General features: G+C 36.5%; 1 protein-coding gene across 1 annotated transcript in view; it reads right to left on the reverse strand.

The window, feature by feature from the left end:
- Positions 1 to 17,053, reverse strand: part of LOC135615388 (uncharacterized) — a 17,282-nt gene extending 229 nt beyond the window's left edge. Inside the window, exons 1-11 of the mRNA XM_065113811.1 lie at positions 16,862 to 17,053; positions 16,170 to 16,231; positions 15,015 to 15,151; positions 12,599 to 12,657; positions 12,021 to 12,044; positions 6,765 to 6,847; positions 6,586 to 6,650; positions 6,375 to 6,424; positions 3,431 to 3,532; positions 3,114 to 3,173; positions 1 to 18 (exon numbers count right to left, since the gene is read on the reverse strand). The exon at positions 1 to 18 is cut by the window's left edge and continues 229 nt beyond it. Of these exons, the coding sequence (XP_064969883.1) occupies positions 1 to 18; positions 3,114 to 3,173; positions 3,431 to 3,532; positions 6,375 to 6,424; positions 6,586 to 6,650; positions 6,765 to 6,847; positions 12,021 to 12,044; positions 12,599 to 12,657; positions 15,015 to 15,151; positions 16,170 to 16,231; positions 16,862 to 16,864 (663 nt within the window). The 5' untranslated portion in view covers positions 16,865 to 17,053. The remainder of the gene's footprint in view (positions 19 to 3,113; positions 3,174 to 3,430; positions 3,533 to 6,374; positions 6,425 to 6,585; positions 6,651 to 6,764; positions 6,848 to 12,020; positions 12,045 to 12,598; positions 12,658 to 15,014; positions 15,152 to 16,169; positions 16,232 to 16,861) is intronic.
- Between the last annotated feature and the right edge of the window lie 518 nt (positions 17,054 to 17,571).

Here is a 17,571-nt window from a genome sequence, read left to right on the forward strand (position 1 = left end):
CAGTTGAAGATCAACAGTCTGAACAAAGGTCATAAACAAAAATGATTTTGTGCTACACCAAAAGCCTATAGGTACATCCTAATTTCATCATCAGCATGCATATTTTTTACCCATACTAATATCATTGAACAAAATTAGTTGATTTATGTTTTCCATGAGGGCTACATTCTCTGCATGTTCTTCCTGCCTAGTGCAAGGAGAGGCAAGGATGCAGCTGGGGACATTATTGTTGCTCTGCAGTATCCTTTCCAATTGCACATGGCAGGAAACAGATACAAGACAATTTGCTCTTTCACTGATAAGAAAGGGGGAAAGATCGATATGGTGTTCCAATAAAGAACTTCAAATCGGAAGACTTACCATTTTCTGAAGTTATAGGAGCACCTTGTCAACAGCTAGTTCTATTGGCTTAAAAAAAGGTAACAATCAAGGTTGGTGGACTTCAACATATGTGACAAACAAATTTATTTGAAGACAAACTACAAGAAGGAAAAAAAAAAAAGCATCAATGCTATTCCTAACATTACTTTGTAACACGTCTCACTACCTGGGACAGAGCCCTTCCCAAGTAATAAAATAGTTACAAACTGGGGAACCTTAGACTTTTCTTTTGAAACACTCCCTTACCTTTTCTCATTGCTTATTGGTCTCTCTCTCTCTCTCTCTCTCGCTCTCTCTCTCTGTAAAGAACCATGTCATGGGACAGAATCAATCTCGAGTCATTTGGAATAATATCTTTGCTGGTAAAACTGCACATATTAATGCTCTCTAGACCCCACAATGATTCGCATAGTATTTTTAATAGGTGTCAGAGCACTCACCTAGGAGCGAGGTGAGGTAAGGCCTGAGTGCCTCACACAACCTCTAGGCGAGGCACTTCGATGAAGCACCGCTTGGGCGCCTTGGGCAAGCACTCGAGCTAAGAGGCAAGTTGGTACTAGGTGGGGTTAATGCTTGGTTCAATTGAACAGGCAAGTTGGTTCAATCAAACCAACTAAAGTGCCCTAACCCCCCACCCCAATTGTCCGATGCAGCTTTGAAACCCTACATTCGCTACCGCAGCTCCCTCCACTGCCATCGCCTTCGTTCGAAGCTTCCTCCGCCATCGTCGCCTTCATTTGCAACTTCCTTCGTCGTTGCCGACTTCATCTGCAATTTCACCGCCTTCATTTATATCTTCCTCTGTTGCCGCTGCCTTCGTCTACTGCTTCCTCCATTGCCACCACCTTCATCCGTTGCTTCCTTGACTGCCCTCTCCCCCAACTTCCTGTATAGCCGTTGAATACTCCTCTTCACCTTCCTCCATATATTTATTTATTTATTTTGCAATGCCTCACTTCGCTTGGGCAAGTGCCTGGTGCCTCAGGCATTATGAGATCTTGGTGCCTTGCACTTTTAAAATCACCAGGTTGGCACCTATTACATTAAGTCAACCTTTTTAAATCAACTTTGTTAATTACAATGTCACTAAAGATTTCGAATCCATTAAAGAAATATGTTGAAATCCTTGTCATGGTTGAATTTGTAATATCATGTTAAAAATCTAGTATTGAACCCCTACAATAGGTTATTGATTTGAGGGGTCACATCCATGAATTCTAGTACTATCATTCAAAAATAATTTCTCATAAATGAGCGACACAATAAAGAATAACGTAAACAAAATGACAAAGCTTAACAAAAGAATTTTTGCATTAAGATTGTTGGCTAAAGATGAGATGTAAATAGCATTAGGTTAGAAAATGGAATTCACAAATCAAGGGTCACTTTAAGGAGATGAAACTACTATGAAAACAATGGACATCAAACTCCTTGTTTTCCTCTGGCACCCTGAGAATATATTGCATAACCATTGCATTAGGTTTTGCCAAAGGGTGCTAGCTAGGCATGTGAAATAGTTTCTAAAGATAGTTCATAGGTTCACCAAAATGGTGCATTTGAAAGATTCTTTATGTACGTAATGTAGCAGATTTGTTTCCCTAGCATGCCTAGGCCACTTAAGTAGGGACATAAGTTTTTGAGTCATTCTTGGAGAATTTAAGGGTACTAAATGGTGAAAACTAGGATTCAATAGAGAAACAGACCACTGTGCATGTTGCTATTTCTTATCTATTGGCATGGTCATCCCAATTTTAGAATGCAAGTTGATCAGTGAGAACAACATAAAGGAAAATCAGCACAGATCAACACATATCATGCCAGATAAGTATTAGAACATGACATCCTAATTGTACTGTAGGTACTAGCACATGGCCGGACCAATTTTTACTATGTGTTGAATGATACATGAGCATGCCAACCGACAAAAGCATGTAATTGTACTATACCAAGAAGGTTGTAATTGTACTATACCAAGAAGGTACTAGCACACCTTGCGCCAACAAATGGCAATCCTCGAGTATGCCTTTGCTCTAAGGCTTTTTCTTGTAGAGATGTATGAAAACCATCTTAAAGAGGGTGGGTTTGCCCAACACAACAGAATTGAAATGGATATTTAGTTGAGTTTGCTCCAAGACTGTCCGCATGAGATTTAACTTAATTGCATTCTAAGATTTAATTTTAGCTACCTGAATGTTAGATAAGATATTTGATGCATGTTCTAGCTTCTTGCTATTTTAGTCTCAATTTGCATGTTATAAAATTTCTTCTTGTGTGCTGTCCATTTCAAAATGATCGCATCACTTACCTGGTCAGAAAATAAAAATTCCAGGATTTTCTATCCAAAAAGACTGATGGGCATCCAACTCATGAATCCTGAGGACTTCATAACTTGCAAACTAATACATACTTGGAAAAGGATGAAAATGCACAATGAAAATCCCAGGAACTTCTATCCAAAAAGACTGATGGGCATCCAACTCATGAATCCTGAGGACTTGATAACTTGCAGACTAATATAGAGTGGAAAAGGATGAAAATGCACAATTCAACTTAACATTAGAATCTAAGATACAATGAGGAACAAACATCAAATACAATCCTTAATAAGACAAAAAGCAATCCAAAAATAATTTAGGGCAGCCACCTATGTTGAACTATCACATATTGTATAAATTGACAATTAGATACTGTTATAAAATTGTAACAAAACCATTTAATACTTAAATACATACCTTAGCAAATTCCAATAGCTGAGACCAGGTGTCTCTCGATATTGCTTTGTTATGCCTCACCTGATAATGACAAAATGGATTAGACATCACCTGTTGCACAGAATATTAGAGGCACAAGCCACGAACTAGACCTAAGTAATCAACTTCATTAAGGTGCTGCAAAAGCATGAAGAAGCAAACAACAAACTAAATCCATGTATCCCTCGGAGGGAATGAAACATCTATCATGCCATAATTGCATAAGTGTTCTGTAATGTTGAGAAAATTCATCCAAGAATGAAATGAAACCTGGTGAAATGGTAGCTGAAAAAACCTACCTGTAAGAACTGGCACCAATGGTCAACTAAAGGCCAGTGCCTTTCTGCGAACAACAACTGCCACATGCCAATAGCTGTATCAAGTGCTAGAGATTTTTGACCCTGCGATGATTGGAAAGAAAGCCACTTTCAATATTATCTTTAAAATATCTCAAAAATAAATAAATTATACCTTTGAGCATGAGGTAGGGAAGTATCTCATGTTTGTATTATTTAATAACAGGCGTTCCACATGAAATATGAACAGGAGGAAAGAATAAAATGAACTGCAAATCCAAGCATAAACATAGTGTACTCATGTGTTGTTGCTTGGGAATGGGCAACAACTTGGGTACAACAACCAAAATTCAAGGTCAATGTGAGCCTAAAGGTCTTGCAGCTATGATCAACCTCAACATTGCAAAGGATAATGCATGAGACATTGACCCAAGCGATACAGAGTTTTGAAAGCTCAAAGACATCACAGTACCTGCCACCATCCAAAAAACACCACTTTGCTGGGCACACATCACCAAGCTTAGTGGCTATGATATCATCGTATCATAACCTGAGTTGGAGCCTGAGTTGGAAGCACATGAGCTTGTCACCAAAACCTATGTGATGTCATTTGGAGATAGAGAATGCCCAAGCTATATCTCATAGTTAATGCATAAACAGCGGTCACAAAATCCCACCATGATATCCATGAAGTATCAGTAGGCAGGAAATAGATTTTGAACGCCCGTGAATCCACCAAGAAATCTACATCCATCCCAAGCCATAACCTAGTCAAACCAAAGTGTGTAAAAGGATTGCATAGATTATGATCTTAATGCCATATTGGCTAATGGATTTGTACCATTTTATATGGACAACCATGTGGACTTTGACACTGAAAGTACTCAGGTGTTACTATTTGGGACAGCAATGAGTTTAAAACTATATCAGTGCATGCTTCAAGATATTGTAGATGTAGGTCTCACACAGACACCCATGTCAATAGAAATGTAGTACATGTTGCACATATCATACCAAAAATATGGTAGAATAATGCCCACATCATGTTGACATGATACAATAGTTACTGCCCAACACCCCTAATCTGTGAATGTCATAAAAAGGCATGTCAAAATTATTGCTCCATAAAATAACTTCAGTAGCCTCAACACTCAACCAGTTTACATTGGAATTTGGCATTGGACTTCTTTGATCCCAGAAAAGGAAAAGGGAGGAGTCTCTTGATTCAAATTAAGGGACCCAAGAAGAGAAGGGAGCAGGTGATCCACTGAAGGATCAGTATGGCATGTCTGATCTCATCAACCCTAGCTATGATCCAAAGGAGAGTTATCTGGCAAAGCTGGCAGATTATCTATCAGGTGCAACAAGGTAAACCATGGTGGAATGCAATCTCAAGACAGATTGCTTGATTTCTTCACATGAAAGGAACATAAGAAGAGGGAAGAGGGAAGAGAAAAAAAAAAAGAATATGACTAGAATGAACAAAAATAGAAAGAGAAAACAAAAGAAAGATAATGAAATAAATAATTTAGAATTATTCTATAAAATTATCAATTATGTAAGATAAACAAACATATATATAAGTTGTAAAATTACATAAAAAGGGTAATACTTTAGGTGTTTAACCAAGAAATTGAAAACTGAACTTTCCAAAATAGTTACACACAAACTTCAAATGAAAAAAAACAGAAGTCTGATAATTATAGGTAAAACCAGATGAGCAGTGAAACTTAATATTAAATACACTGAATATTAATTAATGGTGAATTTGATGGGATGTTAAATAAATCAAATTCAGTAACAAAGTGTACTAAATTTGATGGGATGTGAAATAATTAGTATGTGGTATGAGGTGAGGTAGAGTTAGTGGCGTGATGTGAGATAGAAGAAGACCTTAAAATATTTTAATTGAGACTAAAATAAAAATTTTAATATTCTTAATTTAACTAACCCGAAGATGTTTTGCGTGCCTCCATGGTAGCAAAAAATATCCATATGGTCGGCCCCAAATACTTGAGACTTGTAGCTTTCTTATTATAGTTATTTTTCAGCATTTTTAAATTCGATTGCCATACGATTAAACTCATCTTTCCTTTAGATGTCACAAAATTCCATTTCAAACTTGTGGACACATGAAAACAACCAAGTCGACCAGACCCAAAGACGTTGAAGGAAATATCTTTGAGAAAATAATAAATCTTAAAATGCCTTTCTCAATACTGACAGTGATTACAGCATCTATCAATATTTTTAATTTTGAGTACCAGACCTATACTGGTCCTAACCTAGACTGGTATGGGTTCAAGCCATACCAGCACATTGCGTCGGTAATTCAGAATGTACTGAATTTTGAAAAAACCTAAAAAAAGGTTGAACGATAGAAAAGTTACCAGTACAGGACTTGTACCACATGGTACAGGTCCTATACCAGACGTATCAGGTGGTTCAAGCCCTATATCAGAAGCCTAGTCCACGTGCCCATAGTGTCGAACTGATAAGCACCACCAGTACCAAACTATAAGGATGGTATTACAAAGTACAAACCTTGGCATACATCCAATCCACAGAAAGGGAGAAAGGAGGAGGGAGACAGAGAGAAAGAGAGAGAGAGAGAGTACTAAAAGGGTCACCTAGTTCACAGAGCTCCTGCCAATGAAGCTCTAAGAAGGGTGAATAAATGCAACCTTACCACAACAAGCAAAATGTTATGACCCTATTTTATCAAACACCATGGATGACTTTATTTGTCGTATAGCACATAATTTGTAAGATTTTTTGTACATTCCCATTAGAGCATAACATGAAAATGATTATACATACTTGTGCTTCCATAATATTATGAAATATCAAGTAATTAATGAATTAACATTTTGTAAAACATAGCATTTTGACTGCCTACTAAAATAACATGAAAGAGATGCTCACTAAACAAAAAATGGTTGGGTACCTTTTCTTTAGCCCAGCCAAAAGCGAAATTGTATATTTCACGAAATTTTTCTGGAGGCATGAAACACAAAATTTATAAGAAAAGCTTGAAGAAACAAACATAAGGCAAGTGTTTCAGTTTTGTTTATAACAGTGTATCAAACTTAAAAATAACTTGAATAAACATATGCCAAGTAGCTTCCAAAATACAGAATGGGACAGATAACACTCACGTTCATCTTTTAGCTCACTTCGCATATATGATAACTTATCACGAAACTTCTCAATTGTATCTATCCTGCATCAAAACATTTTACTTTCAACACAAACAAATTGTATCTTCATATGTCAAAACTCCTCCAACCTACTCAGAAGACGAAAGAATAAGCAACTCAGTGAGGCGAAATATTACCCAAGATATTGTAATCCACCAATGAATTCCTGCCGAGAGAACTCACACATTGTAGCAGCCTTCATGTGCCAAGATACAACTAACTGTCGTAAAAGAAACCAAAAGCACACAGCACCTTATAATTAGTGTACTGTAAGTGCTTTAGTAAATCTCCAAAGCAAACACAATGTAAAGTAGAAACTTAGCTGATCAGAAAATAGCAGTAGTCTTTAAATTATTTAACCACAGTAAACAAATAAGAAAGCAGCAAGATAGGAGAAAGTAAGATAACAGAATAAGAAAGAAGAAAAGGCCAGATACACAGAAGTAGGATTGCAACAAAACAGAGAATTCCAGTCCAAAATCCAATAATCCATTATGATCTTGTGAGTCATTTGAATCACTATTCTTCATCCCACTAAGAATTCTGAAAAATACTGGTGTAGCACCAGGATTCAGATTTTCCCATAATACCCTTCAGCACTTTATTGAACATTTATCTCAGAATAGGAGCCCTAAATAACATAAAATTTCAAGTCATGCTTGAGCACAATGATTGTGTAAGATCCCATCAAATGCTATGTTTCTCTCTTCTGTTCTGTACCATATTTGTTCAACGCATGAATCTTGCCTGAAGGTGTCAGGGTGCCTAACCTTGTTAGCCAAGGAATGTCATTTTAGGTACTGGACCTGTATCAGTCCCCTGTGTCAGTCCAGTATCCATCAGTCGGGGCCAATGTACTAACACATTTCGAGGAGGAAGAAGAAGAAGAGAAAGGAACATATGGCGGTGGAGGAAGAGCAAGACGAAGAGGAGGAAGGAGAAGAAAGAAGAAAAAGGAAGAATAGGAGGCGGTGGAGGAAGAGGAGGAGAAGAAGAGGAAGCTCCTCATTTTTTATCTGATCCCAAGTTTGATTGTGGAACTCTTATAAGTATGGCATAAAATAAGAAAATTGAATGTTAGTGATGTATGACACATGAGAGAAAGGGGTAAAAGGATATTATAGGATTTAATTCGGTTCATGGTCAATTTTCAAGGTCGCTGAAATCTTTAAATCATATTTGATTTTTATGAAAGGACAAACATAAACTAGGACTAGTATAAAGGAAGAAGAAATTTTAGATGATCCAGATACATACTCACTTTGACTTTGAGAATCACTCATAGGATTAAAAACAATGGTAACACACCATTAGGAAGAAATTTCTTCTATTGATCTAAACTCCAACTGCTTCACCACGTCATTTGCTTATAACATTTTACCCTTCAAATAGATCCTCAATTACAAGCAGAAAAAAGAAAAACAAAAGAACTAAAAAAAAAGTTCACTTAAGAAGATACTATTCCATGAGCCAAGGCTAATCAATCACCCACATTTCATTCTCAGAAGAACTATTTTCAAATTTGTTCAAAATTCCTTTTTATACATATTCTTTATTGCTATTAATTTCCTTCTTTGGATAGAATCTTCAATTGAGATCATTATTCCTTTTCTTCCATTTTCCTTTGGCTTCTCTTTCTTCCCTTGAACAATCCTATAATTGAAAATACATATGTTGTTGCCATGTAACAAATTTTGGCATTTGAAAAAAAAATAAAACAAAATTAAAATTAATATAAAACAAAAATGGTTCCTACACCAAATAGTTCATGCTGTATGGTAATGAAACACCTCATGTTTTAATTAAAAATACCTCTTTCCTTGCAGACTAAGCAAGCATAAGAGGAATGCCTGAGAAGCAACAAATTATTCAAACAACTAATTTTGGACCTTTCCTTTTACAAATATCAAGCATTGAATGTAAGTTCTTCATAAGGTAAAAGATTTATTACAGTTTCATGTCAATCATTTCAAGTTGTCACATGGGACTTGGACTTGCATTGTCACACTAGGCCCCTAGAGACTCAAGTCACGAAACTCTTATTTTTCACTGGCAAAGATGTTAATTATCCCAATGGAGCTTTTTGTTGTGCTAAAGTTGTTCAACATCATGAATCTGGAGTCAACATAATGAAGGCATGAAAATTTTGATTATCTGAAACCATGTTGACAGAGCCTCCAATTATGAGACAAATTTAAAAGTAAATGAAGTAGAGGAAAATAGAAGAAAGATATAAAAAGATAGAATAAATGAGAAATGAGAATTGGAGAAAACAAAAAAATCCAGCATGTCATAAATCATCATTATTAACTCATAATTTATCGGTCATGATTTCTCTTAAGGCTCATTGTAGACAAGTATCCTAGTCTTAGAATAATTCCCAACTAATCTAAATGACCCTAAAACTTTACAAGAATATCTGGGACTTCTCATCACTTCAAGATACCATAAAACTCTATTTTAATGTTTACAATCCAGATGCAGGACATCAAAGTTTTGACTGGATCAGGTGATACAAACACTACCATAGCTACTTGAACAATGACAAGATGGAACCTAATGAAAAGGGAAGAGATAATATAAACTATAAAGACCCATAGGCACTCTATAAACTTAGCGAAGAGACTGAATTGAACAACTTAATATGACTCAAACGAAACATGTTCAACACAAGACAAGGTCACATATCTACCATGAAGAACCAAAATTGATTATATTGCACCATAAACTACTTCTTCCTTATTATAGTGCAATACAGAAGAAAGTTCGCCAAATAAAAGTTCTGCCTGCAACTGAAGAGTCTTTGACTGGTGCAGTCAGCAGCTATCAAATGACAGACATAAAGTATCTAAAAGTTCCTTAGACTATAAACTTAATGAAGAGACTGAATTGAACAAGAACTTAATATGACTCAAACGAAACATGTCCAACACAAGACAAGGTCACATATCTTCCATGAAGAACCAAAATCGATTATATTGCACCATAAACTACTTCCTTATTATAGTGCAATACAGAAGAAAGTTCGCCAAATAAAAGTTCTGCCTGCAACTGAAGAGCCCTTGACTGGTGCAGTCAGCAGCTATCAAATGACATATATAAAGTATCTAAAAGTTTCCTAGACTCAGTGATTTAAAAAGCGCTAGGCGTCAAAAGGCGCCAAGGTCCAAAAACGCCCAAGGCGCTAGGCGCTCACCCGAGCGAAACGAGACGCTAAAATATAAAAATATATAATATAATTAATAAATATAATTATTTAAATTTTTAAATAAAAATATATTATTAAATTAATCTAATAAATATAAATACTATTACTAATATACAGTATACTGTTAACAGTATACTATCGAAAGAGGAGAAGAGTGTAAGGGAAGAGTTGGAAGGCCGAGGGTGTTGACTAAGAAGAGCGGGAGCGGCAACTGCGAGCGACGACAGTGGCAGCAGCAGCAGCGAGCAGCGACAGCGAGAGCGGCAAGCGGCGACAGTGGCACCGGAAACAGCGAGCAACGGGAGCGGAAGCGGCGAGCGAAGACAATGGCAACGATAGCAGCATGCAACGGCGAGAGCGAGAGCGGAAGCGACAAGCGGAGAGGGTGGCAACGGTAGCAGCGGCAGCGGGAGCTGCGACAGTGGGAGCGACAGCGACAACGACAACGAGAGCGGTGGCAGTAGCGTGAACGGCGAGCAGGGTTAGGGTTGGGGAAGTCACGCTGATATCGGTGCTTTAATTAGTTCGATTGAACCAACTAAAGCACCGAAGACCGAACCAAACCTCAAACGCTGGTTCGATCGCCTGGTTTAACCCAAGCGCTCGCCCGAAGCGCCTGGCGCCTGGGCTCGGGCGAGTGCCCAGGTGGTGCCTCTTTGAAGCGCGCCACCTGGAAATGAAGCGAGGCGCTCGGGCCTCGCCTCGCCTCACCCAAGCGCCTTTTTAAATCACTGCTTAGACTATAAACTTAATGAAGAGACTGAATTGAACAAGAACTTAACATGACTCAAATGAAACATGTTCAACACAAGACAAGGTCACATATCTACCATGAAGAACCAAAATTGATTATATTGCACCATAAACTACTTCCTTATTATAGTGCAATACAGAAGAAAGTTTGCCAAATAAAAGTTCTGCCTGCAACTGAAGAGCCTTTGACTGGTGCAGTCAACAGCTATCAAATGACATACATAAAGTATCTAAAAGTTCCTTAGACCAGCATTTGCCAACAGGCAACTTTTGGCTAGATAAAGCCATCTACTTGCAAACATTAACAAGCCAAGCTTGACTAACAGATTATATTAGGCACAGATCCACTTGTTTATGGCATAAACAGAGCTGTTCACAAACAGATCAATTTCAAAAACCTTCCACCATACTAAGTGCTAAAATCAACAGTCTTTATAACAACCATGCTATGACAGAAAAAATAACAACAAGAAGGTATGCCCACTCTATCAATTATGCTAGCCTAGAGCATAGAACCACAAATGATCCAATAAAGTGAGAATATTATCAGGATGAACATTCATTAGTACCTTACAATGTCAAAGAACAACATATAGTGATAACAGTTCACCAAAAGCATCTTTACCAATAGATGCTGCTACATTAAGGGCCAAACTCATGCTGATATAATCATGCCTACATAGTTCAGAATGGCACTGTACCATGGAGTCCAATAGAAGCATGGCATATTATAATTTAAAATGAAGAGGATAACATGCCGTACACAGAACTATAATCACACTCATAGAACTCAATTTTGTCTCGACCAATTCATACCGGCCCATATATACAGGTCTCAGCATGAACCAGGAAACATACCAGCCCTTTTTGGGCAATTGAATCCCTTTTTTTTGGCATGACCTGCAGCAGTGCAACTTATGGTTTAAACATGGCAGGCAATCGCACACTGCCACCTGCCTGAACTGCAGGCCCACCCACCTGCCACCTTCTAATCCACCTTCTCCTCCTATTCTTCTCCTTTTCCTCCATTCCTCCTCTTCCTCTCTTCCCTCCCGCTCCCCCTCCTCCCCTTTTCTTGGTACAACAGGCCGCACCAATTTACCATATACCATGTGTTAATATGCCAACATTGGCCAGAACAATACTGGTCCGGTCATAAATTAGTAGGATCTGGTACCAAAAATATAAAACCTTAATCATGCTCATTCCTAATCATAACGATCAATCCTTAAAAATAATAGTTGCAGAATTCAATGATTCAAGAACAGAGGAGAGAAGAAAACTAGGTTTTTTAACTTTTAACAATTGAACAAATAAATAACCGCCATTTCGAATGCCCACAAAATATTTAAATTTTAACAAAACCAAAGTTACCCCACAAAAATACCAAAAAGTAATGCAAAGGACTTATTCATGTCATATATGCACTCACCATAACAATATCTTGGGGATCCACCTGCAAGAACCAACAACAGGTCACTAGCTATAAGACAAAAGAAACAACAGAACAAGAAAATTATACTTAAAAGATGAAATGATCCTTTTGTTATGCAAGTTAAACAAAAACAAAAACGAACGCAATGAAAAATTATAAAAAACATATTCCTATTGAAAAATTATAACTTAAACTATTATATATGAGCTAAAAGCTGACATGTAAATTATGATCAGTTTGTACAATAGTCAACAGTTCTCCTTCAAAACTTTTTTATTCTGCTCAATCTGAACAAGTCCCCTTTAAAACTTATTAAGAAAGTTGAATATAATTGGTGCCCAAGGAAACAATAATTTTTAAAAACTTAAAACTTTGAGCTGCATATATTTTCTTTAATAATAACATAGTAGTTATAATGCATAAACTGACTCCACTGTCATCACTGTCAAACATTCCAGATTTTCCGAGCACCATTTGTTGGCATAACAAAACCAGTTCTGACATATATTGGTAATGTACACATAAGAGAACAAACTGTAGTGTGCCATACGAGAAACAACTTGAACAAATCTTACCTGCAAATCATTGCAAAGAAGAGTTATACCATCCACCAGTATCATATCAACATAAGGATCTGCCACAATAGAAAATATTTCATTTTATCACTCCATGAAGCATAAGCATCAATGATGCGACAGCCAGTTGTATTAAATTACATATTTAGACAGACAACAATAAGCGAATGATTTTCATGTCAAATTCTCAATGATTATGCTAGCAAACGATTGGTTAAAGCACATCTACATAATCAATGATTATTCAATTCTGAAAAAAAATCTTAGAAAGAAGTTTACATCAATTCAGAGCAAGTAGGCCATGCAATGAACATAAAAAAAACAGCTCAATGTTATACATTGCGAGGGCAGGAAAAAACAGGGGAGTATTTGTGGAAAATAATGGACCCATGTGCCATTTTTGGACACCATAAGCTCATATTGGGGGTCATCTTATGAAATACTACCATTGTTTCAAAATGCAGTCTATATGATCACATATGCATATGCAGTCATATGACTGCCTCACTAAAAGCAACATCACATGGTATTATTGTATATGTGGAAATTGTCTTACATATACAGTTTCCATAAACATGGAAATGTTCTTATGAATATGGTTTATGTGCATGTCTCAATAATTACTAATATGGTCCATATACATTCTCGATACGCATTGGATCGGTCCATCCTGGAAGGTATTACATCCAATGAAGGATCGACAAAAGGACCAGCTCTTGCACCACCCTCTGTGACCAACTCACCAACCCACTAGGTATTCCTCTACTCTTGCACCACCTTCTCCCCTTCTCTTTCTCCTCATCCTTCTCCCCCACTTCTCAATATTGCCTCACTACCATACCAACATATTGTATGTCCGTATGCTGATATGTACCAGATTTGTGTCAGACCAACTAGCAACTTGTATGGGTCCAATACCAGAAATTTTAACCATAGTTCAATAAATTTTTAACCATAGTATAAAAGACGGTTTTTATTTTTTTGGTTTGGACTCAACATATAAAATATACCTAATTATGATTTAATAATTCACATTTAAAAGCACATTTAATACAGTACCTTGGCTGCCCTCATTCTGCAGCCACTTTAATAGCATTAAAATTACAATTATACATCTGCATACCACACGCGATACAATATCTTGAACACTGCATTCAGCAGCAGTTTCTAGAACAGTAAAATTACAGTTACACAACATAATATACAGTACCTTCACCACCAGCATTCTGCAGCATGTTTTAGAACACTAAAATTATGGGATTTTACCATGTGTCAAAAATACAAATACCAAATGTTTAGAGAAAATAAATTTTGTACAAATTTCACATGAAGTGATCATAATACAAAATATCGATATATCAAAATGAAACATGATCAATCATGATCTATATAGCATCAACAAATCAAAATATCAAGAAGTGCCCATTAAAGGGGTGCCAGGTAAAAAATAGAGGTTAAAAAGTTATCTAAAGTGGCTTTAGATTAAACATAGTGGTCTAGTGTAATTTAAGTTGAGCCAGGAAATCCATGTTAAATTCATCCAGTCACTTAAAGAGCTGTTGGATAACCCCATTGAAGCAGTTATAATAGCAGCCAAAAGCCAACTATGTCAATCATCAAGCGCCCAAAAGACAATTTTCAATTAGCTTCCTCTATACCTTGTTGACTTACAAACCAATCAAAAACATAACACTTTAAAATAGAAAATTAATGTACAATAATTTTTACAATTAAAAATATTTAATTAAATTAAATGAAATTATGACCCTTTCAGGACCTGAAACACTTCTACGTGCTCTATCTCATCCCTATATTTTTTTGAAAATGTTATGATAGAATATAATCAACATCAACATATTTTTTTAAAAGAAATTTCTAAATGCCACTAAGCAAAATAAAAATTATATGAATCAACCAGCTGCAAAAAGAACAGCAAGAGCCTTGTAAACAGAATGAACTTCAGAACAGTAAGAGATGACAATAAATTATCATCTCAACAGTTTGGTAGCTTATGTTCAAATTTTTTTAATCCTTAAGGCTAAAATAATAAATTTAACAGTCAGAAACACTCACTTGCATGGTCATGCTCCAAGAAAAATTGTGCATTCAGGTTATAAGAAGCTATCACGAGCAAGATGTGACAGTTATGGCGACAAACTTAAGATGTCTATAAAACAGTAAAAAGGCAAGGAGACGCTGCACAGATGCTACAGAGGCAAGGTAGATATAAAAGTTGGGTTCAATAACAACATTCCTTCCATAAAGTGTTATAAGTGCAACTTAATGGCAACAAACAGCATGAGTCACACAAACATCCAGCCATTTTTTAACAAGAAACATAGGCACATGTTGGAATGGACAGGGCACAATAAGTGCAAGAGCATACAACAAAAAATAATTGCTCAAGAAAACTTGCCTTTGTATCTGTTATAGAGTTCTTCAAGATGCCTGGAGTCAGTAACAGTTCTAATATGGGGTTGGCTATAAAATATGTCAAAAGCCCCCTCTAAATGCCAATCACTGGCTTTCAAAGCCTGAACAGCAGCTTTCTCACTGTGAAAATTATAGAATCATGTTTATGATGATTAAAATATGCATAAAAGTAAAATAAATGCAAATCATGAAATGTAAAACTTTAAATAAAAAGAAAGTCATAATTAATCTTGACCGTTGGCATACTTAGACCATTAACATACATAGACCATTGTCTACATCACAAGCACAAAAGCTAAAATAACCAAAGATTCAAATCTCAATCCAATACCAGTCTCGATAAACCAATTGGACTGTTGTGATACCAGTATACAAGGTGGTAAAGTTGATGGTGATAATCAGTTCTTAATGTCTGAGTTATGTTGCTAAAAGTTGGAAGAAGCATTTATTTAAACCTAATGCTAGTATGAAGACAGAGATAAATGAAAATTGATACATGAAAAAATGCATTAAACCTTAAACTAATAGCACTTCCCATCAAAATAAGACAGGAGGCTAAGGATCCTATGGAAAGAAAAGAGCATGGCTTGAGTGAATGCTAATATAAGCGATTAGACCCATGCCGGTCCAGCCATGGAACAGCATGGGTCCAATACCAAAAATTGGATTCCTTGTCAAAGACAAAAGTTGTTTAGGTAAACAAGGAGAAACGGTGATTGTATTTCCATAGCAAACGATAAAAATAAGCAATTTAAAACAGATACTCTGCCTGAAGCGGTCAAGCAGAACACCTTTTTTGTTGATTGGATGACATCGTAAAGAAGGACCATCACAAGAAATGTGTAGAACTGATGTCATTACTATCACCACAAGCAATGTGTAGAACGGATAAGTCATTACTATCACCACAAGCAATGTGTAGAACTGATATGATGTCATTGCTATCACGAATACTTTGCATCTCATTGAAAAATACTGATATTGTAGCTACCAAGTCATCTGAATTCAAAACTATTATCCACTAATTACTATGGCAGCCTTATCCCAGATACTGAAAGGCTTTTTCTATGATACATATCCATGGTAGCCCTTGTACAGAACTTGGAGAAAATGTTTCATGTTTTAGTAAGTGGTATACCTCGATCCCGTTATTGCCATGAACTGCTGAACTTTGTCTCGATGTCCTCTTCCCAATTTATGCTGTTAAAGATCAAAATTAACATACTTAACTTGATAACCATTAAGAACTAATCCGAATGTAATAAAGAATCATTTGAAAATTTCACAGACAAGAAAGGCAACGACACAATATAAATCTTCAGGCCTTTTGGAGGTGACAAACTAGCAACGTCAAATTCCATGATCCACCAAACTTATGGAATCTATATCCAGAAGGTAAAAGGAGCAATATACAGACAAGTATATGATTTCTGTAACCCTTTTTTCTGATTTCATGAAATCCTTTTACCTTTTTCAACTATATAGAAACATATAGACATAAAATTATTGAAAATGTTAATACTTCACTTTCCCTTCTTTAAGGCTAATGAATCGTCTCAATGAAAATCTCACACACTTTCTCTTCCTAAAATGTCCTAATTATTTAATAATATAAGCTCCAATTATCAGCCAAAATTAAAATTTTCGAACATGTCGCCAAAAATATATCTTGATCATTACTGCTTTAAGAAATAAAAAGACAGAGGCAAAAGGAGGCGGAAAACCAGTCATGAGCTTAAAGAAAAAGGAAAAAAAAGCAGGATTAGTAATCGAAAGCCATAAGTAAGAATCGAATTCCACACCGATGAAAGAAACGACATGAGCACTAACCATTTTTATATCACCGAGCAAACCCTAATTCGTCTCTCGTTTTTCCTTATAGAAAAGGGATCGACGGAAAGGGCGATTTCGAAGAGAGGAAAATTAGGATTTTGGTAGCCTCTTTTTCAGATTTCTTTCTCTTCTCCTCTCTCGTCGTCGCCTTTTCTTTCCCCCTTCCCTTCTCCTTTCGCCTTTTCGCACACGCCCGTTCTGCAAGCGGAGAGCGCAACTTATTGATCACTAGGGCAACAATTGCGTTCGAAATGACCAAATAACCCTCAATTTAAATATTAATTTATAAATTTATACGCTAGCTTTGATGTACTACGAAACCTTGTGAAGGGTATATTAGTCATTTCATCATTTATCGACTAGGAGTCCACGTCGGCGGCAGAGACGCAATCCTACCCGTGGAGCGCATCAAATGACTAAATAGCTTTCATTTAAATACTAATTTGCAAAAATATACGCTAGCTTTGATATACTATGAAGCATGTTGAAGGGTATCTTAGTCAATTCATCCCCTTCCTTGTCTGTTCGCATTTATCCGCTGTGTGATCGCATTAGCGTAGAGGCTCAATCCTGGCTTTATTCGTTGTGGATCCCACGACAGCTATCAATGATGTGACATGGATATGATGTTGTGTTGATTGGTCGGATTGGGTGACTTGGATGGGCCCCGATCTAATGGATGAAGTAGGTGACTTGTGATACATCAC

This window comes from Musa acuminata, chromosome BXJ2-6 (assembly GCF_036884655.1).
Source record: "Musa acuminata AAA Group cultivar baxijiao chromosome BXJ2-6, Cavendish_Baxijiao_AAA, whole genome shotgun sequence".
Taxonomy (NCBI): Eukaryota; Viridiplantae; Streptophyta; class Magnoliopsida; order Zingiberales; family Musaceae; genus Musa; species Musa acuminata.